Raw genomic sequence first — 26690 nt, 5'->3', positions numbered from 1 at the left:
TTTTCCGAACAATGCCTCATCATTTAATAGGCTTTTCTTAGTCAGTATCACACACATTTCACGCTTCATCCTTATCTAACAGTCATGTCGAGGTTTTCAGTACATCTTTAATACTCATAGGAGTTCCTTGTCATCCTTGATTCGAAAAAAAAGAGGAGGAGGATTCTCTTTACGGGAAACCTGGAAAGTTACTGTATGAACATCCTGCTGTCCTGTGCATTGTAAACAGATATGCTGAATGGATTCTATCATCCACCACAATGTCTATGAGAAATGACTGATAGTCCGCTTTCGGAAAACAAAGCAGAAACATCGATCTACAGTATCTGCTCTAAATAAGAAGCATAGTATGGTATATAGTAGGTCATTGTTCCAGATAAAATCTTCATAGAGGCTTGTTTTTTGTGAAAAGATGCCTGATATTCTTCTAAATCTGTACACAGTAGGTTGGGAAACAGACAGTGTAAGAGAAATCACAATCTTTCAGTGTGTGACAGGACTTTAAAGAGACAAGAGTTTTATTGGCAGTCCTAGAGAAAGCTTTCACGACCAGGTTCTTACATACTATGGCTAAATATATCAAAAGAAATCGAAGACGCTATACGCCGTTGATGTAATAATGCACTTAGCTAGCTAACTAGCTTGCTGCGTGTTACGACATTATGTAAAACGATAACACTTTTTAGGTCTAGACATTGAATCAAAGCTCAAAACGTTGCTTTGCCCGGAGGTCGAGGTGCAACATTTAGCATTAGTGTTAACGTTTCACTGCGCTAACTATTGCAGTTCAATGCTAAACTAGCCATGCGCTGGTATGGTCCAGTTTGTTGCATTCAACCATTTCTTCTCTCATTTATAGTTTCCTGCCATATTATTGTATCGATTTATTTGGGTTGGTGGGATGTTTAAACAATCCCAGTGTAAAATACCTGATCGATCAGTGGATCCAAACATCACGGCTTTGCTCTGAGAAGTTCACATGGACGTGCTTTTCATTTTGGCCTGCACAAATTCTTTACACACTCATTGAAGAAACAACCTTTCCCTGCCATGCTACACCACACACCATGTTCTACTAAATTGCCTGTAATCGCTAAATATGTTGGCTTTAGTTCATATCATATTATTGATCATTTAAGTCAACAGCTCCAGGGTGGACATTTCCAAAGAAATGACCGCTAATGAAATTCCTTTGTACTTCCAGGTTAGGATTGTTATATTCCAAATATAACTTTAGGGGCATTGATCATATTTGGTATTGAGAGATTTTAAGGCAAAGAAGCTAACTAATATAGCAGTTTGCATTGCTGATTAGCAGAAAAAAGTGTTGCTTTTCTTCATTCCAGTCAACAAAGCATACTAACAATGAAAGATTAATGTAGTATAATTTTAATTACTAAATCTAATAGTCATTATCAGGATGAGAACCACTTATATAAGGTAATGATACAATTTCTTTTTATCACTTTTACAATAATCTGGTTTTTAGGTCATCTGATGGTAAGATTTACAAACAAATATATAAAAGTTCAACTTTATTTTCATTGAAAAAGCCTCTCTTAGCATGAATAACAGCTATACACACTCTCGACATCCGGATGAACAGTTTCTTTAAATATTTGGATGAAATACTTTGCCACGGTTCTTGTAAAACTTGGCAAAGGTGTTCTTTACTAGCTGATTTCTTTCTGACCTTTCACTTTCGCACACATCCATGTCTTCAGCACCGCCTATATTACCTTATATTATTATTTTATTAGAACTGCATAACTGTTTACATGCTGTTTTTGCACTTCTATTTGACTGCTGCTATTGCTGTTTTGCACGACTTTTTGTGTTTACATTTTGTATTTATCAAGTACACTCCTGTATACGGTTCTCTTTTGCACACTGTACTGTACAACATACAGTAGGCTTACTGGTGGCGCTATTTTGTGTTTTTGTCCTGCGTTGTCTGTTAACCCCAGGTTGCACACGATGCACTTTATGTGGCTAGGACAACTTAGTCCTTAGCTCTGTGTTCTTGTAGCTCTATGTTGTTTTATGTAGCACTAAGGTTCTGGAGAAACATTGTCTCATTTCACTGTGTACTGCGTCTGTATATATGGTGGAAATGACAATAAAAGCTTCTTGATTTGACTGAATGGTGGTAAAATATGGAATGGTAGCCATGTCAGGCCAGTATTCCTTCCACCCGGAATAAGTCTCCAACCTTCCCTGCACTAAAACAAACAAAAACCATTAAGCTTTTACCTCCATGTTTCACTGTGGGGGGTGAGTCAGTCTGCTAACATAGTAACTGTTTTACGTCTTACATAAGTTCTTCCTTTACAGCCAGAAATGTCAAATTTGGACTGCAGAACATTCTTCCAGTCGTTCACAGTCCAATTCTTTTCAGTTTTCTGCATTGAAATAAAAGGAACATGTCTCAAAAACCATAAAAGACAAGGTGTTACCAAACTTTTGACCCTTGCGAATAAATATTTTAAGACACTGCTACATCATGACCAGCCTGTAGTGTACTGTTTCTGTTCAGCATTAGCACAAAGGAATACATCTTTAACCACAGATACACAATGGCGTACACATCACCACCTTCACTCCACAAACATACAATACCTCCAGACTGCCTGGTACAACTAGACATAACAAATGAAACATTGGCACGGTTGTTTTTACTCCATTCAGCTTCACGCTGCTCTCAGGCCTCAGTGCCTTGAAACTTGAGCTGCTACTTGTCTATGCGAGGCAGGGGGAAGGTGAAAGCAGATAGACTTTAATGGAGAAGTTACTTCTTACAAAACGAGCCGTCTCTGCAGAGATTCTAATAATGTTTCCTTCGCAGCTCCGATGAAAGAAAAACAACACTTTGTTTATGAATGGCTGCGTTTCACGGCCACCAAAGACTTAGTTACATGTCGAATTGACAATTTGAAGTTACTCAGCGGCCGTTCTGCCTAGCAGCCAAAACAGAGAGAGCAAATCGGGTTCACTCTGGCTTAAGTTTTAGATTCCTGGTGGTCAGGAGCTGTGTCGAGGAAGGTCAGCCGAACAAAGAGCCTTTCGTAATCACCGATCCGCGACCGAGTTGAAGTGCTCGCTTAGTTCAGGGTGACTGTACGGTTAGGGTTTAGCTATTAAAATGATATTAGGAGTTTAAAATTCGTTAACAAAATTAACATGTTAAAATGACAACGTGTTATAACTTTTCATTTGATAGTCCATTCTATGGTTTAAACATACGCTATAAATTTGAGGTTGCACATATGGAATCCCTTCATTGTTTGTTTTTCCAGCACAAAGAGATCAGTTAATTAGCAGGCGCAAATCAACATATTTACGACGTATGCCCCTATCCAGGGCAACTTACATTTATCTCATTCATAAAACTTAGCAGCTATGGGGTTAATGGCCTTACTCAGGGGCTGAGGTTTCGCACATTGGTGTGGTTGGGATTTGAACTTCCAATGATTTAACCACTAAGCTAAAGACAGTTGAGTTTTCCAGCCATATGCGGTTCTTTAAGAATTAAGAGCCAAGTTGTCACTGGATGCAGTAGCATGACAATTTGGAACCCGAAGACCCGACTCTGTTCCAGCATGACGATTCACCTGTACACAAAGCCAGCTCCATGAAAATATGCAATGCATTTGTTGGAGTGGAACATCTCGACTGGTCTGCTATAAAGCTCTAACCTCAACCCTATTAAACATGATGAATTAGAACACTGACTACACCACAAGACTCATCTCGCATCTCACTCTTGGTCTCATGTTTACATTTCCATGGTTGTCAGTGTTTCTTTGAAATTTGCCATTATCTATGTCCTAGCAGCTTAGCTACGAACAGGTCAAAATCATGGGTTATAATAGTTCAGCTACTTATTTTGAACAGAGGAACAAAATTAGTATTCATGTCTATTCGTGTTCTGGTCGTTTGTTGTCCGATTAACGCTACTGATTGTAAGAGTTAAACAATGTTATCAGTTGTCATCTGTGTACAATCTGGTTGTAGTTATTAAAGCATTTGCTTCCGATTAAAACTTGATTTGGTTTACATTTGGATGATAAGAATATGTTTGGCTTATATTGGGAATTGTATCATAAAAGTAAAGTACTTCAGAGTTTTGTCCCATTTCCATTCCAATACCTGACTACTGTATGTAAATCAGCACAGAGGGTGCCATATTAACCATTCAGAGATGTAATATTGGGTACAAATATTACACATCATAGAACAACAGTAAAATCTTCCTGAATAGATAATTGATTTATTCAGAAAGGTTGAAAACTATACCTAATCCACCTCTTCTTCTTTTAGTGGTCACCACAGTGGGTTTTCTGTCTTTATATCCCTCTGTCTTCTACATCTCTATCTTTCAAACCAACTACCTGCATGTCTTCCCTCACCACATCCATAAACCTGATCCTTGGCCTTTCTCTTTTCCTCCTTCCTGGTGCCTCCATTTTCCTGACCCTGGACTGCCTCTTGTTCCTGTAGTTTGGCTTGTGGTTTTTGTACTACTTTTGTGTGGAATTCTGTACTTCCATCTGCCCCACGACTGATACATTCAGAGGTTGTTGCGACTAGTTATAGCAGGGGTCTCAAACTCAATTGCACAGGGGGCCAAAACTCAAAGCACACTTTAGGTTGTGGGCCGAACAGGATAAACATTTATTGAACACACTAAAAGAAAATGTTTTATAAAAAACAGACAGGAATATTATTCCAGAATAAATCAACTTTAAATAACTTCAAATATTTTGCTCTCCATAAAAATATCTCCTGTCGAAATTATACAAGTTTGAAATATGAACATGCTGCGAATAAAAACTGAAAAAAAATCAATAAAAATTGTGCTTTTAAGTAAACGTTAAAATAACAACAAATCAAAACAATCGGATTTCTTTGCTCTTATGCCATTTAAAAAAATATTAACAAACTTTAATTAACTTAAAATATTTTGCTCTCCATAAAAATATCTCCTGTCAAACACAAGACGTCGCACACCTTCATCATGCAGCTCTTCAGAAACTCTCCCTCAGTAAATAACCGGCTGATGTGACTGATTTCTCCTCTGTTTTCACACCAGCTTCACTTTGTGATTTTGCTCTGGTGAAAAACGTCTGCTCAAATGTCAGAATCTTCTTTAACTCTTCTACTTTCTGTATCTTTTGCTCTGCATTCAGGTTTTTCAGCTTCTCCTGATGTTTTGTCTCATAGTCTTAGATTCAATTCCTTAATTACAGCCACATTCGCTCCACAAATAAGACACACGTGTTTACCGGCAGTGTCAGTAAACATCTACTCAGAATCCCATCGGTTATGAAAGGCTCTGTTTTCAGAATCAACTTTTCTCTTCACCATTGTGAGGGGCTTCACAATAACTGTACAATAGGGTTAAATACATCAACAGAAGCTCGACTTGATTAACACTGGAATGTTCCCAGGTAGCCTAGCGTTCGGTAAGGCAGCTGAAGCGCTGCATTATGGGATCTGTAGTTTGTGTAATCAGTGCTTCATATCTCCGGGTCATTAATAACAATAATAATAGATCTATATAAAATGATCTTGCGGGGCCAGATGTGGCCTGCCGGCCTTGCGTTTGACACATATGAATTAAAGTGTTGCAGGGGACATTTGTTTTCCTCAATTACAGGAAGTCAACGTAGGGTTGCACGGTAGACCGGTACCGTTCAACCAGTGGTAAAGCTGTTCCAAACCATCATGGCCGCCATTGACCACATTTCCCACACTCGGCAAGGCTCCCATACACGCAGCTTCTGATCAAACTCACACACACACACACACACACACACACACACACACACACACACACACACACACACACACCATATAAAATGAACCTGACATTACTGGGCCTTATTGTTCCAACGGCCTTTTGATATTTGATCTCTTCTGGATTACCATTCATGTTTAATCCTTAGCCGTGTTTACAACGTTTGAAGACCGCCTAACCTGTTTCTGTTCATTGATCAAGAGTTTCAGTAGCTGTTTCGAATTTGTATGCTGTGGATTTTTAATAAAGACTGTGTACCTCCATTTTTATCCATCGGTCCTTGCGTTGTATGACATAGCGCTGATGGGGTTTTTTTTGCGTTCAAGTGGTTTTGCATGTATCTCAACTTAGTTCCTAGTCGTTTTCATCGATCCTGTTGGTTTTCTTAGTTGTTTTGGTTTGCAGAAATTAAACGATCTGCGATGGGATCCGCCTTCATCTCATTACGCGGCGGCTTCAAAATGCGGCCAACACCACTGTCGCTTTTAAAAGTGTACTTATAACAAGCATCAAGAAGAAGATCCGGTTTGCCTGTTTTCATTTATCTCTATCTATCCCGGATAGTGTGGTCAATTGTGTAGATTTGAATGATAAATGAACACAACGCCATGTTGTATCTTGATACATTTACGGCATTTAGCAGAGCGACGTACAACCTCTATCAATGAACAATGATGGTATCATGCTATCGTGGGATATGTTTTACAGCACATCAGCCAAGCTTCAGGGCGACAGTATCGACAACCTCAACACGATCAAACGCGCTCTGCTTCATTACAGAGGCTGTGCAATTTCCCAGCCAGGTGCTTCTCTACCTAACAGCAGAATTTAGCCTTTGTCGGTTTCTGAAACACAAACACTTGAACAATATGCAGAAGTGGCTCTTAATCTGGGCTACATTATGCTGATCATAGAGGAAAGATGAAGGGTTACGGTGCTACGCTAATTATAGATGAAAGCTCTGTCTTTTAGATATTGAATTCTTTTTGCCTTGGACAAGAGAAGAAATCGAGTTAGATTAATTGAGGGGCTTTGGAAAAAGAAAATAGGGTCAAATACATTTTTTAGTCACTTAGCTATAGAACAATAAATGGGCACAAGGTGATATCAGGGTAGCTTAGGGGTTAAAGCATTGGACTTTGGATTCGAAGGTCATGAGTTTAAATCAATGCCACACCTTGACCAAGACACAATCCGTTTTCCTGAACCATGGGCCATATTCATGTACATATACACAGCCAGAACAGTCATATAGATTATGAATAGGAATGTGATATCGGTGCGATGACAGAATCAAGGAAAAAAGTGTGCGCTCGATTACCGTAACCTGAACATTTCCACAGTCTATTATTACAAACTGTCAGGGTTTTCTCGGATCTTAGCACTTCCCGTTTTGCGGCACGCACTTCTGTGTGGGCGGCCATCTTGCCGTTTTTCCCGGTATTCTGGGACAGAAAGGCTTTTACTCCCTTCCAGATTATCTCACCGGCTTTCTCTGGGATTATTCTCACCACCCTGCCTGCTCTGGATCCTGTACCTGTACATGATCCTGTTCCATGTTCTGCTCTGCTTCCCTTGTTATTGGTTTGAACTCTGGACTGTTGGTTTGTGTTTTTGCTCTGCCCATTGTTGCTCTGTTTGCTGACACTTGGATATTTGGACTGTTTTTGGATTTGGGATTTTGGTTCTCTCTGTATTGCTCAGTCTGCTGGCTCTCAGATTCTGAACTGTTTTGTCGGACTCGGTTTTGGCTTTATGGATTTTGATCTGCTTTTCGAACTGTGTTTTTTGCCCACTGCCTCTTTACTTTATCATAAAGACCATACCCTGTTGCTGCCAGCATTTGGGTCTTTCCAATCACTCACCACCACTGACACAAACATAATGGTCCCCCACCTGAGAAAGCCAATGTTAATATTTGGTACAGTAGCCTTTGTTTGCAATTACAGAGGTCAAACGTTTCCTGTAGTTTTTCACCAGGTTTGCACACACTGCAGGAGGGATTTTGGCCCACTCCTCCACACAGATCTTCTCTAGATCAGTCAGGTTTCTGGCCTGTCGCTGAGAAACACAGAGTTTGAGCTCCCTCTAAAGATTCTCTATTGGGTTTAGGTCTGGAGACTGGCTAGGCCACGCCAGAACCTTGATATGCTTCTTACAGAGCCACTCCTTGGTTATCCTGGCTGTGTGCTTGGTCATTGTCATGTTGGAAGACCCAGCCTCGACCCATCTTCAATGCTCTAACTGAGGGAAGGAGGTTGTTCCCCAAAATCTTGCAATACATGGCCCCGGTCATCCTCTCCTTAATACAGTGCAGTCGCCCCATGTGCAGAAAAACACCCCCAAAGCATGATGCTACCCCCATGCTTCACAGTAGGGATGGTGTTCTTGGGATGGTACTCATCATTCTTCTTCCTCCAAACACGTTTAGTGGAATTATGACCCAAAAGTTCTATTTTGGTCTCATCTGACCACATGACTTTCTCCCATGACTCCTCTGGATCATCCAAATGGTCATTGGCAAACTTAAGACGTGCCTGGACATGTGCTGGTTTAAGCAGGGGAACCTTCCGTGCCATGCATGATTTCAAACCATGATGTCTTAGTGTATTACCAACAGTAACCTTGGAAACGGTGGTCCCAGCTCTTTTCAGGTCATTGACCAGCTCCTCCCGTGTAGTTCTGGGCTGATTTCTCACCTTCCTTAGGATCATTGAGACCCCACGAGGTGAGATCTTGCATGAAGCCCCAGTCTGAGTGAGCTTGACAGTCATGTTTAGCTTCTTCCATTTTCTAATGATTGCTCCAACAGTGGGCCTTTTTTCACCAAGCTGCTTGGCAATTTCCCCGTTGTCCTTTCCAGCCTTGTGGAGGTGTACAATTTTGTCTCTAGTGTCTTTGGACAGCTCTTTGGTCTTGGCCATGTTAGTAGTTGGATTCTTAATGATTGTATGGGGTGGACAGGTGTCTTTTTGCAGCTAACGACCTCAAACAAGTGCATCTAATTTAGGATAATAAATGTAGTGGAGGTGGACAATTGAGAGGCAGACTAACAGGTCTTTGAGGGTCAGAATTCTAGCTGAAAGACAGGTGTTCAAATACTTATTTGCAGCTGTATCATACAAATAAATAGTTTAAAAATCATACATTGTGATTTCTGGATTTTTTTTTTAGATTATGTCTCTCACAGTGGACATGCACCTTAGATGACAATTTCAGACCCCTCTATGATTTCTAAGTGGGAGAACTTGCAAAATAGCAGGGTGTTCAAATACGTATTTTCCTCACTGTATATATATATATATATATATATATATATATATATATATATATATATATATATATATATATATATATATATAAATGTGTGGGTTTTTTTCCTAATATGTGTGTGTATATATATATATAATATAATATTATTCTCAAACTTATTTTTTTTTAATTTTTAGTTATACCTATACTTTGAATATATTTTTATACTTTTGTATTTATTTTACTTTCTTTTATCTTTATATTCTTTTCTATTTATCATGGAACAATGCATGGAACAAGAGGTAGTTCAAGACAAAGGGTTCGTATCATGTGTCCATTCTATAGAAGCCATATAGAACTTCTATACATATCATTTTATGAAACATCTTACTCAAATTGTCACATTGTATGTAAGGAATTGGCCCAGCCAATGCAATTCATCACTTCACACCTCAGTTCCCCCGGAGACTTAGTGAAATGGCTGCCTTGCTACCGTCACTTTTCTATGGCCAAAAGATGAAGCTGAACCAGGATACACCCCAATCCTTGATTTCCTTTTGTTGCTGATGCTTCAGAGTCAGGCATCAAGTTCTATTCTTGTCTCGCACCATGGCAGGCCTATTGAAACTCATCATGTGCGTTTGATTCAAGAAATCTCCAACAGAGAGAAACTACTGTGCTATTAATAACAGGTATTCACTCAGAAAGAAAGGAGACACTGGCTAGAGCGGGCTCAGCATCCGTATTTGGTGCCCACATTCATTTATAGAGTTATTCAATCAGCCAGTGATGAAGCAGAAGCACTGTGAATATATCAATCATTCAAACAGAGGTCAAGAGTTTCAGCTAATATTCAGAACTTTAGGTATGATTGATGAACAAGCATCCCCCATCATCTCTGACCTGCTTCCATAAACACTAACATGACGGTAATGTAAACCCCAAACTGTTCCTTTCATATGTGTTGCATTAACGCAATTCAACAAGGACTACTATATAAAACTGCACATTGGACTTATTTGTGAAAAATTATTATTGTACTGCCTCAATTACACTGTTATCTGCACTGCCTTACTTTACATACCGTATAGTTAATGTCTTTATTTATTACTGCATTTAGTTTCCTAGATTTGTATAGTTTTTTCATTTTTTTTTTTTAGTTCCGGCACACCATGACAAATTCCTTGTGTATGCAACCCACGATACTAAATTAAAAAATCTAAGTAGATACTAAGTATTAAAAAATCTACCGATATTCTGGGAATTTCATACACGACAATCTCTAGAGTTGACACTGCTCTGACTATGATGGAAAGAAAAAAAACATCCTGCGTTCAGCCAAATGATCTGATTGGTCTAACAGAAAGTGTACAATAACTCAAACAAGCACTCTTTACAACTGTGGTGAGCAGAAAAACATCTCACAATGCACCACACGCCAAACCAATAGAGTGGATCCATCTTCCCTCTTTTTTTTTCTCTCAGATAATGTTTTCTCAGGTTCCTAAGAGTAATAAACCCCAATGCAATCTTCTGTTGTTGTTGCTCAACCATCTCGATTTATACAAGCTGGACATTGAGATGTTTTTCTGCTCACTGGTTGGAAACGCTGTTCATTTGAAATGTCTTGCTGTCAAACCAGATCACCCCTGATTTGCCGATTTCTGTATATATAACCGCACAAACGTTCTGTGGTGTATCTCAAGGTGTTCCTGATAAAGTGCAGTTGGTCTGAGTTTGCTTTTGCATATGAATCATTGCTAGACCATTCGAAATGCTGTGAATCAGACCACATGTGAAAAGACATGCGAGAGAACACTGACGTCACTGACAGCGATCCACGGATCCGCAGATTTATCACTGCCTTAACTAAAACTCGAGAATATATAGTGATCACAGTGATGGTGTCTAGATTCTATAATTGTCATCTGATCCTTTTAACTGCTGATGGCTATGGAGACTACAGAGACTGGATTTTGATTTGTTTCGCTCTGGCAGAAAGCAACGGATAGTCAGTTCGCATTTCCTTGTGCGGAGAGATTCCATGGATCTGCTTAACATCGATAACGGCAGTGGGACTGCAGCCAAAGAGAAGCCCCCAGCCCAGGACTAAATATAGTAATGGATCATTGATGCTTTTAGGCTTTGAATCCAAGGGCTCAAATATGAAAGATAGCAAGAACTCTAGCAATGACAAAAATATTTGAATCCTAACTGCATGTGCTGGTGTGAAGACTTGCCTTTTCAACAAGATGGTGTCCACAAATACATGTTGCAGGACATGAAATTAACGTTTTTGCAACAGCCAGTCTTGAATATAAAAAAAAAAATCTGTGTTTAAGAATTTAAATGGTTTATGATACACAAAGCCTTTCAAAAGTGAGGGTGCTCCGATAATCACGTTCGAAGGTTTGATCGGCGGTCTCTATTAAGAGGACACAAAACTTGCGAGACAAATTTTTTATGCGCTGCTAAAAATGGCTTCTAAAATTCGACAAGGTTTGTGAAAAAGACAATACAATCCAAGGGGCAGGAAGCAGCCAAAAGACCACTAAACTTTTCAGACATTTGAAGTTTAGTCACGTAAAAGAATATGAGCAATTTTCAAAGTTGGCTAGCAGCAACTCAAGTGCGACTCACTCAGCCATCAGTAACAAAGACGCTTTAAAGACAGCAATCGTACTGCAAGGACAGTAAGACCCATAAAGAAATTAACGGAAATTATAACCCTCGATCATCGGCCGCTGTCTGTTGTGGAAGACGAAGGATTCCGGTGACTCGTGTCCTACTTGGATTCACGTTACATCAGTGGTTCTCAAAGTGTGGGGGCGCGGCCCTCTACTGGGGAATAAAGACATGACAGGTGGGGTGCAATGAACGGCAGGATTTGGTGTTCTTCGGATTAACCTTAGTTTCTGATTTTCTTTATTAAAAATAAAATCCTTTCACTCAAAGCAACCACAAACAAACAATTATTTCGTTAATGCAAGTAAATTAAAACATCAGTTAAGGTACCTAACTCAACTACACCTCCATTTTTGAACTTGATCCTATTTGGTGACATTTATCACGTAGCATAAATAAATAAATGGATAGATCTATAGATGAGTAGAAGGCTTCAAATAAAGCATGTAATCGTTGATCGGCATCAGTATCGAACGAAGCTTCCAGGGAACAGGGATAAGCGATCTGCCCTAAAAATCCTAAATGGGTTGGAAACACCTAGTATTTCATATGAATGACATATGAATGTTCATTTTGTTTATATGCAACAAGGTAAAAGGCAGAAACAGACAAGTATTGGACAGTGGCTGCCTGGAAGAAAGTTCTGTGGATAGATGAGTCCAAATTTCACAATCACAGTCCACAGTCAAACATAGCGGTGGTAGCTTAATGGGTTGGGGTTGTTTTGGAGCAGGGAAGACTTATCCCAGGTGAAAGCAATACTAAACCAACATGGCAACTTTCCCATACTTCAACACCATGCAATTCTATCTGGACTGCAACTAACTGGAGCCAACTATCATGGAATGGGCTGCCCAGTCTCTGTACCTAAATCCTATTGAACTGTTCTGGGATGAAGTGGACTGCTAGTTCAAAAAATAAGTTTTCTTCATTGAAAATAAAGTGTAACATCTATACATATCTGTAAATTTAGATATTTGTTTGGTCAAAATGAAAACTTTATACAGTTGAATGACCTATTTTGTTGCATAAAAACAAAAGGAACATGCACGTGTCTCTCAAAAACCATAAAAGAATACTGTAGGTGTTCTCATATGAGGATGATCCGCTGTAGTGACCCCTAGTGGGAGAAGCAAACAAGCAGCAGCAACAACAATTTTGAGCTTGCGATTCGTTCCGAGTCTTGTATTGTGATTCAAGAGTCTTATGCTGCATTATGATCGAAATCAAAAAAAGACTTTTTAGCTATTAGTCGCATACCATGCTCTATTCCAACTTACAATACATGAACGCTAGTGCTTAATTACAAAGTTTAGACTTTTTCCGAAAGGGTGAAAACAGGGCAAAATGTAGCCTTTTATACCCGAGGCAATCAAACCGACGCAAATATTATTCTCCGCTAAATGAGCAGTGCCGCTCCTATTAATAGAGCAGCCCTTGCTTTTCAATATGCGTATTCAGGCAGCTAAGGCTCAAGATCAAAACCGTCGCTTTGACGGTTGCGTGGCACAGTTGATTTACTCTAAACTGCAGGGTACTGCGTTAGATTGACACGAGGACTACTTGATGAGCAATCGTCTGTCATCCGACTCGCAATATGAAGTCTTGCTGTGAGCAAGAGTGACTTCTTGAAAACTGTATTTCATCATCCGGGGCTGGCCGCAGCACGACGGTAAACTGATACTGGGTTTAAAACGGAGAAAAGGTGACGCGCTAAGATTTGCCTCCATGTGGGTGGTATATTCGCCAATCCCATTTTTATCCCCCCGCATTTTATCCAATAATTCTCTTTAATCATCCATAACTATCATAGTGTAACCTTCAATATATTCTTTGCTCTGTGGTGAAAACGGAAGCATATTATGGACAAAATCTAACACTGCACTGCACATCTTGGTATTATTTTCTTGAGCTTCGCCATCGCATCATGTCTCAGCACAGCCAGCATTCCCACTCAAGGTGACCTACTTAATGTTAACATTCTCTCTCACACACACAAGCACACACTCATCTTCACCCGATATTCTTTGTGCTTTGTTTGATTCAATAATAATAAAAAACCAACAAAAAATACATAAAAAGAAATAAAATAACTCCTGACCATCAAAGCTTTTCATTTCCCACACAGCTCCTTTTACACTGAACCTCTTGCTTCAAAGGAACTGTGTATCCTGTTTTAGACAAACCTGTAAAAGTGCATCATAGGTCATTACACAATCAATCATTTTTTAATTCTCGCAAATCTGTAGGACCGAGCCGAAGTCTATTCCACTAAAAAATGTTTTTTCATAATTCTCAAAATTAAAGGGCTTCCATCTTTAATGTTAAAATGTGCTAGACCATTCAACATGCATGATTTTATTTAGTATTTTTTTTCCGCAGCAATTCTGGGAGGCACTTTTTTGCAATTCCAATGAGAAATGAATGAAAGACAATTTCGAAATCCTCGAACTGAGCTGGGATGACACATGGCGGCTAGTGACTCATTTAACACACCGACCGAGTATTGTGAGAAATTGCAGGCCAGTTTTGCAGCATTGCAACAACAGGCTTTTTGCACAAGCCTCCTACAAATCATGTTCTTTGTAAGTATACATAGCGCTGGAGCCTTTGGCATTGCTTCAGCTCTTTCTCGTTGGAAGGACAAGCAAAGAAACTCCACAGAAACCAAAACTTTGGGATTGAACCTGGAGGTGCGAGGCAGCAACGCTTCCCATTATTTCCTCCACTTCAGAGCTATAAGAGAGAATTTAGTCTTGAATATTTGGACCTAACTAGGGTTTAGAGTTACAAACCACAGTATTAAATGTTTTCTTCGAAGCCAACATGTATAATCAGAACAAAAGAGAGATCTAGGGTCAAAGGGTCTATCAGAAACTTGATCACCATGTATGTATGCAACCCTGATAAGTGCCTGAGGTAGTAAAAACCTGTACACTACTTATGGTGGTGATTCTACGATATATACCACCATCATACCAATCTTCTCCCAAAAGCTTTTTACCAAGTTCGCCCAGGTTCCTAATAACTAGAGGTCAACCGATATGGGTATTTCTCTGGCCGATGCCGATGCTAATATTTAGAAATCAGGGCAGCCGATGGCTGACATACAGTGTCAATATTTTTGCCTAATATGTTTGACCAATTTTCATCCCCGCACCCTCATAAAATCTAACAGCTAATTACCTAGTAGCTAGGGCACTCGTGCCTACCTGTAGCCTCGTCATATTTAACCAATGAAATATATAAGGCAAGATTAAGAAAGAAGGATAAGAACATGAAGCCCAGCACACACCAAGCTGACGGTCAGCCGCCAGGCAATGTTGGTCGGCTTTAGTTTATTCTATGTGTTCAGCTGTTTTTCGGCAAATTCTGCATGCCGTATTGCTGGCGGAGCTCATCGGCAAGAAAGTGAACTCCGATTATCTATAACGGATCCGTAATGATCGTGGCAGGTGTACACGCTGCTTGCTTTATATATACACAGCTCTAGCTCTTCCGGTTTCCCTGTTTGGATGCTGAATACAGACTACTGCCATCTGCTGGTAAGGGAGAATTATGTTCTCTTACGCAAGCGAAGTATGTACATGCACGGTTTGGTGTGTCAGTTGGCCTTGCCTAATAATCAACCTAACTTGCAGCACAACTGTTAGATTAATTAAAAAATGCCAGGCCGATCAATAGGTTGACCTCTACTAATAACAGTAAAGAACATTTACATATCTAACTAGTCATATATTTCATTTCCTCCTAACTACCAGAAGTCATTGAAAACACATGTATAACATATAGAAACCATACTAACTGCAAAAAAAAAAAAAAAAAAAGGGTAAAAGTTGTAGAACAAGTGCTAGTCATGCCTCAAGGAATACTGTCACTGAGGACTTTTATGCTACAACTTGAAGGAAAATCACAACCAGCAATGTCTTGACCTACTACTTGTCCACCTGTACTTTTCCAATTTTTTCCCCACATCTGGGCTACTAGATCTAGAAACCCACACCAATCCCCAGATTTTACACCCCCCTCCCAATAGTGTGTCTATTATACCAATGTTCAGCCAAGATGACAATCTTTTGTGAGTTGTTCTGTTGTGATTCTGTGCCTGAAAGAAACTTTGTTTTCCTCATGATTAACATAGCTGATAATCACAACATTGTCTGAAGGAGACCAAAATATTGGTGACAATCAGCAAGAACAAGATCCAAGCAGATGGACCTATTGGTTGACCTTACAATCCCCTAGTATACATCCAGCAACATACACCCCAACAAGTCTGTAGGGAAGACATTTCTCTGAATGGACAATGCTTCCAACAAGTTTTATCAAACCTTTTCCATCAAGGATGTTCCCTGCTAGTAGCAGGGTGCATCCTATGGCTCATCCAAAGGGATTTGTGTCTACACAAACAGTTCTATGGCACAAACTAGTCTTGGCGCTGCAACGTAACAGCCCCTGATGGCAGACCCAAAGCGTGACCCCCAGTGGATAGCTCAATGATTTGAGTTCAAGGTTAAGATGACAGACTGGTTTTGATGTCCTGATAACCCTCAACCACTCAGTTGTATAAATGAGTTAAATGTATCTCAATCTGAATTTGCCTAATGGCATAAATTAATTTGCACAAATCACAGAGTGGATTCTGCCAACAGGAATAAGATATACAAACCCAATATTCTGGCTTAGGTGTTCCACTACCAGACAGGATACCGGTGAGATTGGCATAGCAAACTTTCCAGCAAAAACTAGCATTTAAATTTTTTTTTAATTAAATACATAAAAAGGCAGTGCAGTTTCGCTTACAAGAAAAAATAGTTACAAAGCAAAGGTTATATAATACTCAGAACATCGCATTCACCAAGGTAAATATGCAATAAATGGAAGCTATAACAAGCTGTAGCACCGACTGTGGTCACAAGCAGCAAACAGATAGTTCCATTGTGTAACATGTAGTCAATTAGCATGGGGGAAAAAAATAAACAGGGGGGGAAATTATTGCTGTGAGAGTGTGATTTCAAAAAACTGCATCTTATGCCATGAAATAACCTTCGATCTTAATTGGTGTCCAAGACTTTCAAACCACCCCAGGGGGTTAAAAAAAGATTAGTCCAAACAACAGTTATAGAATATCAGCTGTAGACCTTACACATTGATCAACTGTTTCATACATCAGAGAACAAACAATTGAAAAAACTGTTAAAAAAAATTAGCGCTCGAAAGTGGCTAGCTGGGACAACCTTGCATGCTCGGGCAATCAGTTTCTTATGGCCCATGCTGCAATTACCCGGTTTGGCTAGTGTTAGAAATGTTCCAAGCTAAAGAATATTCTAGCTAGGTTTTAGTAACATAATTCATGTTTGACGAAAACATATAACAGAACATAGCTCACAGCCAAAGATAAACAGATGATATTTAGAGGGCACAAAAACAAAATCTGAGACAAGGTTTTCGAGCCAGATAATGGTATATCCCTTGTATATCTTATATAGCCTAGTTAATTCATGCTTCAGACAACCATAAGATAAACAATGGAGCTTTCATTTGCCCAGTGCATTAATTAATACCTTTCTTATGTACGCATCAAACTATAGGTTGTGTTTTATTCCAAATCCCAATAATACATGGTAAAACCTTGCATGGATTAAAGATTTTCCAGCATAGCAAATGATCTTACATTGACATGAATCTACACTATACTGCCTGAAATTAACTTCCAGTTGTATTTTTGAAGGAGAAGGAATCTAATGACGGCCCACTGGGTATAAGACCCAGTGGGTATGCCAGTAGTATTCAATATGTTCAGTATACAGAGTGGTGAAAATCCTAACGGGCTACTGATCAACATGTATTGCTCTTTCTGGGATCACCAATAGGGTGGATGGTATATCCAAGAAACTGGAAGCAGCGGTAGCTTAATACAACGAAGTTGTATTAAGTAACAATATTGATTAGAAATATAGTCTGCCCAATTAGGAAGACAAATTACTTCATCAAAAGGCCGAAAGATGATAAAGTATACAACGCCGCGACTGCTGATAGACAACACTATACACACTGAACAAATAGAGGCATTTCCAAACAAGAAGCTTGCCCATGGAGCATAGTTACAACAATGCACTTGCTTGTTTATTGGCAAACACAGGCTTGGTGGTTAGCCACAGAACTGGCTAGATGAGGGAAAAACAGGTAGGGCTAACAAATCCCAACAGGGGACATATGCAAGCTAATGCTCTGGGTTCAAGTGAACTTAGATTGGTTTCTCCACCATCAAGCAGAGTCCTGCCTGCCACAATCAGCAAGCAGTTCCAGACCACATAAATGATATCATTATTAGAATGATGATTATTATTATCTTTTTTAGGTCAATTGTTCTTTATGTTCAAACTGCAAATCAAGCAAATCCGGCAGTGCAAAATGTATCTGATGTAGGACCACACAGGTTCAAATCTAATCTGAAACAATCTTTTTGGGTGCTCAGGTATGAGAAAATCACATTTAAGTATCCTATTTAGACAAAAGTAAAATCAAAATTGCACCACTTTAAACCCTGTTATCAGTTATTCTGCTATTTTTATAATGCACGATGTTCAGTTGCGGTCTTGAATTATTCAGTAACTACAGTCCAGCAACAAGAGCACAATCGAATGCTTGTCTGGACCCAGTGACACATTTTAAGGGGTTAATATTGAAATTGAACACAAGCTAGTTGTCTTTGAACTTTCATTCACCTGCATCAGCTTCCTAAAACTATTTTTAAACCTTAGCTGTTTGCAATTACATTCATGGCATTTGGTAAACAACTTACATTTATATCATTCATACAATTGAGCAGCTATGGGATAAGGGCCTTTCTCAGGGGCTCAGAAGTGGCAGCTTGATGTGCCTGGGATTTGAACTCAAAGTCCAGTGCCTTAAACACTAAGCTGCCACATTAGTTTGATGTTCGGTAAGTTTTTCCTTGGCTGCTTTTACACAAAAAAAGGTCTTACCTTGTGCCTGCATTTTAGAACCACCCCATAGGCTCCTATAGACAAGAGGGGGGAAAAAAACAAGTCATTAAAATGATAACAGCTTGGCAACATCTGGCAACAGGGTATGTCAAATGTTTGGAAGTACCCAGTGCCATTTATGTTCCCTTTAGATAATATGCAGCAAACTTAGCAAAAAAAAAAGAAAATACACAATAAGTAGATAATGAATGGCTGAAAGTTGGAACCAACTTCGCCATACAACAAGACAATAACCTGAAGTACTCGTCTCAAAGCGTTATTTGGAGAGCAAACACAATCTATTATGGAATATCCTGTCTGATCACCTCACCTGAATCTTATTGAATTGCTCTGGAATTAAATGAATCACAAATTCAGAAAGAAAATAACCAATATCCATCTCCAATGTTTGGAGAAATGAACTCTCTGAATGCCACAAGTGTGTAGAGCTGATATTAATGCCGGGGGAGGATTTTTCAATGGAATTTGAATGAATTTGTTTGGACAAAGTAAACGTTCATAGCAGTAAATGACCTAGATTGTTGCATATAAACAAATGTCTCTCAAAAAACATAAAAGACTTCCAAACTTTGACATGCATTCTTACCAATGCGCATATGTCTTATCTATCTTCATTAGCTTCCAATGAAATAGATTTTTGTTTATTTGTTTTATCAGAAACTGTTTTTTAAGTATGTGCTGTAAGGATTTAGCCCTCTCTTCATCTCATCCTAAGGAGAGCACTTTATTTTGTCCAGCTCTCCTACATCTTTATCTTGGCTCTGCTCAAACAGCCCTTAAATTTCATGCTAATTTCATGCCATAAACAAATCATCATGCTAATCATCTTGTTGCTCACTAGCTAGCTGAGGCGAATCTACTACTAAAAAATATAGCTTAACTGACAAATAAAATCTCAGAAATATATTACAGAGTCACAAATATTTCCGTATAAACACGTTTTGTAATGAATGTGGGGTTTATTTTATGTCTATTGAAACCTGAAAGTGTGATAAGGTGTCCTGTGTGAAGGCTTATCTACATGAGGTTATCTACAATGGAGCAACAGGTTTAGAAAGTAAATGACATCTATGGGTAATTCCATCTTTGGCATGATTAAACAGCATGTTTGATATATTCAGCCTTAATTTGAAATAGCTGTTTTTTACTTTAAGCTCCAAAATACAGGACAGTGTTAATATAAAGTGGTTTTAGGTCCTGACTGAATTCTGTAATTCAGGAATTCTGTATGCAAATGAATTAGCTGATGGGCAAGTATCAAATTAGCTCATTCTCATTATGTTTAGGCAAATTAAAGACAATTTTTAATGCTTTATCAACTGTTTTCATTACTTGAACCTTCATCATATGTACAGGTGGTCCCGGATTTACGGTGAAGATGCGTTCCAATATCCCAATCGTAACTTTTCATAAGTCGAGACATGGCCTAACCTACCCAGGAGTCTTAAAGAATGGTCAGTATGGGGTAGTATACTGTAATCTTTTTATAATTTAACTAATTACAGTACATAATTTAGCAAAACAGTGCAATTTACAGTACAGTACCGTATTAAATATACTGTATATATGTATATGGCAGCAGGCCAAGAGGAGGATGCGAAACGCAAAATATAAATATTGTAATCTTATTTAAATCTTACATTTTAATTTATTCCTAACAAAAGCTATTTTATCCTCATCGTAATATGGTAAAATAGTTACGTCAAACCACTGAAACTCGGGGACCATCTGTACAATGTTTCAAACGGATCATTTTGTAAATCGGCAAAAAAAAAAACTGCGTTTTCATTTGCCGGCATTGAAGGATGTGACGTACGCTTTGCACTCACCTTCTCCTACAATCCCAAGGACCTCAAATTTATTCATCACATCACCAATGGGACGAATCTTCATGAAGTCAAAAGGCAGTGGAAGAGATATGTGTGTGTGTGTGTGTGCTGGTATGTGTGAGTCCACAGCAAAAGGGTGGTCAGGACACACAGCACCACGCAGCACTCGATCGGATCATCAGAGCCAAAACCCTGTTCCCTTCGAGACCCGAAAGTGATTCCATATTCCTAACACAAACTCACTGGAACAAACACGGACACACAAAACACAAAAACAGGAAAAAAATAAATAATTAAAAACTTGTTAGATGGAAGGTCTTTTGTTTGTAGCACAGAAAATACACTCAAATTGTCAAATGTGTTAAACTGATCTGAAGGTCAATCAAATGAGGTGTTCGTTCTTTTCTATAAGAGCAGCTCTTAACATTGTTCTAGATGAAAAACAAGCAAATCACATTTTACATTAAAGCACTTGTTCAAAACATTATTGCGAAATCGGAGTCTTTTTTCATAAATGTTTCACAACTACACCAAAAGAGAAAAAAAATGTGACGTGTCTTTTTTGAAATAAATTACAAACATTTTTATTGTTAGCAAATTGCTGCGGTATAAAAAAAGGAAAACAACTAGAAAAGTGAATGAGCAAATAATAAAAAAAATATATACACTGATTGATTTTATCACAGACAATTTCAGTCAGACGTTGACATAAAGGCCAACCTTGTGGCCATGTGGACACGCCTTCGCTGAAAACATTCAAAGAAATCGGACCATCCGAACCATCCATTACGAAGTCCCCACCAGATCAACAAGGAATAACATCATCTGACATCAACAAGGCTTTAACTTTTAACGTTCTTCTAAGTTCTTGCTAACTTTTTTTTTTATGTCGCGGAAACAGGCTTCCATAGGATTCAGGCCAAAGAAAGAAACAGAAAGTTTCCAAAGTTTAGGATCAATTTAAACTACCGTAATTTCCGGACAATAAAGCGCACACAAATATAAGCCGCACCCACAGAATTTTACAAAGATTTTTATTTTAAACATAAATAAGCCGCACCTGTCTATAAGCCGCAGTCTACACTGAAACTAATGAACTTTACACAGGCTTTAACGAAAGACAGTGTCTGTTACACGGTGTAACGTGTGAAATATTTTGCACTTCCTTTAGAAGGATAGCGGTATTTTGGGATAGCCTGCCGCCGCATTTTTCCGCTATTACTGCATGTGTGCAAGACCGAGGAATATGTCCTTATTATTTTCTGATGCTCATTTCTAAGTTTCTTTAACTAACCCGTAACGCTGTTGCCAAGAAAAATAAAAAAGCACGAGTTTTGGAAACCTGTCTGTGCTTATATGATTTCTGTTGCAACTGGAGTTAGCGAGCTCTCCCTTCACCCAGACTCAACGCACTACAACGGCTTGTATCTAAACAGTAGCCGACCAAGAAAGTCATTGTTCACTGTCTTCCTCCTTCCTTTCACAACTATTTCTCTCGGGAGTTTTTTTTTTGGCATCGTCGTGCGTTAAAAAAAAACTTTTTTTCTCCCGATGCCGTGCAGCTCAGAACACAGGTGAGGTGCGTTTTTTTGTTTCCGTTCGGAAATTTCATTGGTTTAATGTGATGGGGCCCAGTTTTTTTGGCTTGAAGTTTGTGAAACCGGGAAAAATTCATAAATAAGCTGCTTCGTTGTTTAAGCCGCGGGGATCAAAACGTGGGAAAAAAGTAGCGGCTTATAGTCCGACAAATACAGTAATAATTTTTAGTAATCTGAAATGTACTTTAATTACATTTTTTAATGTTTATATTTGTATTTACATTTTGATGGAATATGGCAATTAAATTGGTTTAATTTTAGCAATAAAAATTATTTTTTTTCTAAAAAAAGGAAACAAATGACTTGTTCATTGTAAGAGACCCGTCTTATTTTCTCTTGTATATTGAGTGTTGCTCTTTAATAAACAAAAAGCACTTTTTATCCGATTACTCGATTAATCATTGGAATTATCGGTAGAATCCTCGATTACTGAAATAAAATAAAATAGCGTATATCCTTCAAGTGTTACGTTGGTTTTGTTTGCTTGTTTAGATTATATTGACTATACGGCAATGTTCAAAATGCAATTACTTACAATAGCGTGATGACTTAAATTCTCTAAATCTATTAAATGTCCTTAGAACGAATCACAGCGCTGAAAATTTTCTACAAATAATGAAAGGTGGACTAAACATTATCAGAGTATCTCTGTGATTTTAGTCCTATGTGAATTCATCCTTCTGAAATCATATTGCTCCTCGTTTGAAATGATCGGTAGAAACAACTATCATCGCATTAGAACATTGAGAAAAAAATACTGTAGTACGCATAAAACGAACAATTTTCGGTCATGTAGCAGTTAGTATGTTTGAGCTAGGCTTTCCAATTTGACTATAAATACAGGTCATGTGACATGTAAACAGTAACTGTTTGTTTGGGTTTACAAAATAACTGATAGAACCGTTTTGGATATACCAAACCATATATATATATTAATATATACATCAATTTATTAGTAGAAATAGCAGTAGCGGTATTACAAATAGTAGCTGTAGTACTAGTAGTCATATTAGTACTAGTATTAGTAGAATGCTGTGGAACCACAAGTAATAGCAAAAGTACTCACACTTCTAGCAACAGTAATATTAGTATAAATGTGTACTACTGGAAATAGCAGTAGCACAAGTAGTTGTGTTAGTACTAGTATTAAAAAAACCTTGCGGTACCACAGATAGTATCAATAGTAATAGTAGTGGCAGTAGTACTAGTATTAGTAGTAGTAATAGTGGTACAAACTTTGCTTGTAAACCGATGACACAATAAAAGTGAATAGTTTTAGTTAGGAGACGTTTTTAAAATTCCATCTATTGTAAGCGCTTTATCCTGGTCAGGGTCACAACGGATCCCGAGAACATTGTGTACATGGCAGAGAATACAGCTGAGATCGAACCCCATCTCATTGTACACACACTTTTTTTTTTTATTATGAGTTACAAATCTATCTACCAGCATGTTCTTGGAAGACGGGAGGAAACCGGAGAACCTGGAGAAAACCCCGTAAAGAAAATGGAAAACAGGTAGAGCCTGGGGCCGTTTCTGTTCTATTTGTAAAGTCCTTTCAACAATAGACATTGTCACAAAGCAGCTTTGCAGATATTCAGATGCAGATCCCTAAAGAGGGAAATGAGAGGCGAAAAATATACCTGAGACAACGTAAGGAAGAAACCTTGAGGGGGAACCCTGACTCAAAAGGAAACTTGACACCAGATAGTACGATTATATATTATTATATACGATTATATATTTCTTTTCTTACAGCTATATTTCATCAAGTGTGTGGGAAGGAAAGGATGTTAAAATACGAGCAGGTTGTGAATGACAGTCCTGCAGATGATCCCAAGGAGCGAGTGTTCATAGTGGCAACAGGAGTCTACAGTATGCATCGAGATCATGACGAGATTATGGAATAACTGCAGGATGTCCATGTACCATGAAAACATGGCCATACGGTATATGTTTAAATCATTCATTCATTTTTAGGGAAAGGGTGGTGAAGGATGAGAATGGAGAAGGACCCGGAGAACCTCAGGAACACTAGGACCAAAGCAATAGATGGGACCATGCACCATGAACACACACACACACACACTATGAACAAAGGGTAACCAGTCCATAGAGGCTAATACAAAAAAATGATCCTAAGCCCGTCATTCCACTGCACAAGTGTTAGGTTATCGTGCAGAAAACACGGCCCGTTATCCAGAGCGTTGGCTCGGTGGTGTGATCGTTACAAGGCCACACACCTTGTGTCGAACGCAGGAACGTGGCCAGAATGACGGATGAATGCAACACAGGGAGCAGGTGAACGACTACACTTCATGCCGATCAGGTTCAGAAAGCGAACACTTGCTGCCTCCGAGACACCGCATCTTCAGAGTCCAGGCTCGGACTGATGTTTACAGGCTCTGGCGTCTGACGTTAATCTCGGCTCGGCTCGGAAAAGCCCTTCAAAGCACCTTCAAGACCCTTAAGATGAGATGATGTCGTTTTTCTGTGCACCAAAGAATGCATTTAATGCATGGGGGTGGCAAGAGGGGGGTGCATCTGCATTTTGTGTGTGTGTGTGTGTGTGTGTGTGTGTGTGTGTGTGTGTGTGTGTGTGTTGCTGGATGCATGCAGTGGACAGTCAGTGAGTGAATTTAAGTTCTACCCTTGTGTGATGTGCATCAATGCCTCTCAACTGATGATGATGATGATGATTATAAGGATGATGATGAGGTGAGGAGGAGGATGTTGATATGATGATAACGGATGCGCGTGCACAACGATAGAGTGCACAAGCATGCATATAGTGTAATACACAGATCTGATGTGATACTGCAGCCTGGATTCGCATGACAGGTTATTGCAGCTAAACGCATAGTACCGTGTGTGTGTGTGTGTGTGTGTGTGTGTGTGTGTGTGTGTAAGTGTGTGGGAGGGAGCGCCACAGCTATGTGTATTATGGTCTCCCCAGCATCATCCCTTATGCCTTCTATATGCGAACCTGGACGAGAAGCGGGTGCGACAGCAATCGGCAAAGATCAATCAAATATAATAGTATGACATCACACTTACTCGGGAGGACGACGGGCGCGCGCGGACTCCTCGCTCACGGGCGCTGGTTTGCATTATCATTATTTTCTGCTTTTCTTTTTACTATTCTTCTCTCTTTCCTTCTTTCCTTCCTTCCTTTTTTTTTACCTGCAAGAGGAGCCCATCGTTACAGCTGCAATCCAATCCACCTCCATTCCACTCCACTGACAAGCAACCCAACGCGATACAGGAGAAGCTCTGTTGCTTTGAGAGACGCGCTCTCGGACCAATCACAACACCGCCCGTGACCACGTCCTTCTAAAGGGGGCGGGACATCTTCACGCTGAGGACATTTTTATACTGTTATTATTTTTGTTATTATTTATTTTTACCTATCAGCCCATCTTTTTTTTTTCTCTATTCCTCTTTGTCTTTTTCTTATTATTATTTAAAAATATTATTTCTTAAATTAATATTTGAACAATTCACTATTTTCAAATGATATATTTTATTGTATATTCTTATTATATTTATATTCTTAATATTATTCCGAACTACATTTTCTAATTAATAATATTATTTTAACAATCAGTATTCATTTAAAATTATTTTTTCTAGATTTTATATATTTTTTTAAACTGAGATTTTTTCCTCATTAAAAATGATCAATATTATAACAATTTGAGTTAATGTATTAGTTTTTTTTTATATTTTATACTATTATTATATCTTTTTTCTTTATATTTTTTAATCAGACGCAAATTCCGCCTAAATACAAAAAAAAGAAAAACAAACAAACAAACAAACAAACAAACAAAAAACACTATTCCGACTCCTTAACTGATTGCACGTATAAGTACACTACATAGGGGCAGAAAGGAATATGGTTTTCCCTATGTAGTGCGCCTATATAGGAAACAAACAGCAATTTAGGACACTCTATATGTATAAAATTTAATTACATTATCAAGCCATGATTTGCCATAATAATATTAATAAAATAATAATGATAATGATAATGATGATGATGATGATGATGATGAAGATTAATACAGATTATACATAATATATACCCTAGCCAAAGTAAAGTAGATCCACTTAGATCCTAAAATAAAAATGTATCAAAGCAATTGGCCAAAGTGTTCCAACACTAATAAACCTATAAAAATGATTCCAGTGGAGGACAAGCAGAAGAAACACCGCGGAATTACTAAACCAGAAAGCTAGTTTATAGCACCACCTTGTGGTCAGATAGAAAACATTTACTAAAACTAATGCTTCCATTTTTATCTAACAGAGGTCGGATACCATCAGATCCTGGAGATGTTTTGACGTGGAATAAAAATACTTTCAGTTACCTAGAACACCCTAAATGTAATATTCTTACTACACAACACAAGTTCTGCTACAATAAGATGTGTCAGTAATCTACAAAATTAAATATATTATACAAACTTTTGAGTCATGGATTATGTACATTTGAATCTTTGTTACAGCAATG

General features: G+C 38.6%; 1 protein-coding gene across 4 annotated transcripts in view; it reads right to left on the bottom strand.

Annotated features, from left to right (window-relative positions):
* The window catches only part of cdkl5 (cyclin-dependent kinase-like 5), a 49506-nt gene extending 23920 nt beyond the window's left edge, over positions 1-25586 (bottom strand). For all 4 annotated transcript variants that reach the window (XM_046840974.1, XM_046840977.1, XM_046840976.1 and 1 more), the window contains exons 1-3: positions 25232-25586; positions 20577-20818; positions 18727-18761 (exon numbers count right to left, since the gene is read on the bottom strand). In XM_046840974.1, coding sequence (XP_046696930.1) covers positions 18727-18761; positions 20577-20640 — 99 coding nt within the window. In that variant the 5' untranslated portion in view covers positions 20641-20818; positions 25232-25586. The remainder of the gene's footprint in view (positions 1-18726; positions 18762-20576; positions 20819-25231) is intronic.
* Between the last annotated feature and the right edge of the window lie 1104 nt (positions 25587-26690).

Source organism: Silurus meridionalis, chromosome 26 (assembly GCF_014805685.1).
Source record: "Silurus meridionalis isolate SWU-2019-XX chromosome 26, ASM1480568v1, whole genome shotgun sequence".
In the NCBI taxonomy this organism is placed as follows: domain Eukaryota; kingdom Metazoa; phylum Chordata; class Actinopteri; order Siluriformes; family Siluridae; genus Silurus; species Silurus meridionalis.
Note: the sequence above shows the minus strand (reverse complement) of the source record. Positions and strands in the feature narration are given on the sequence as shown.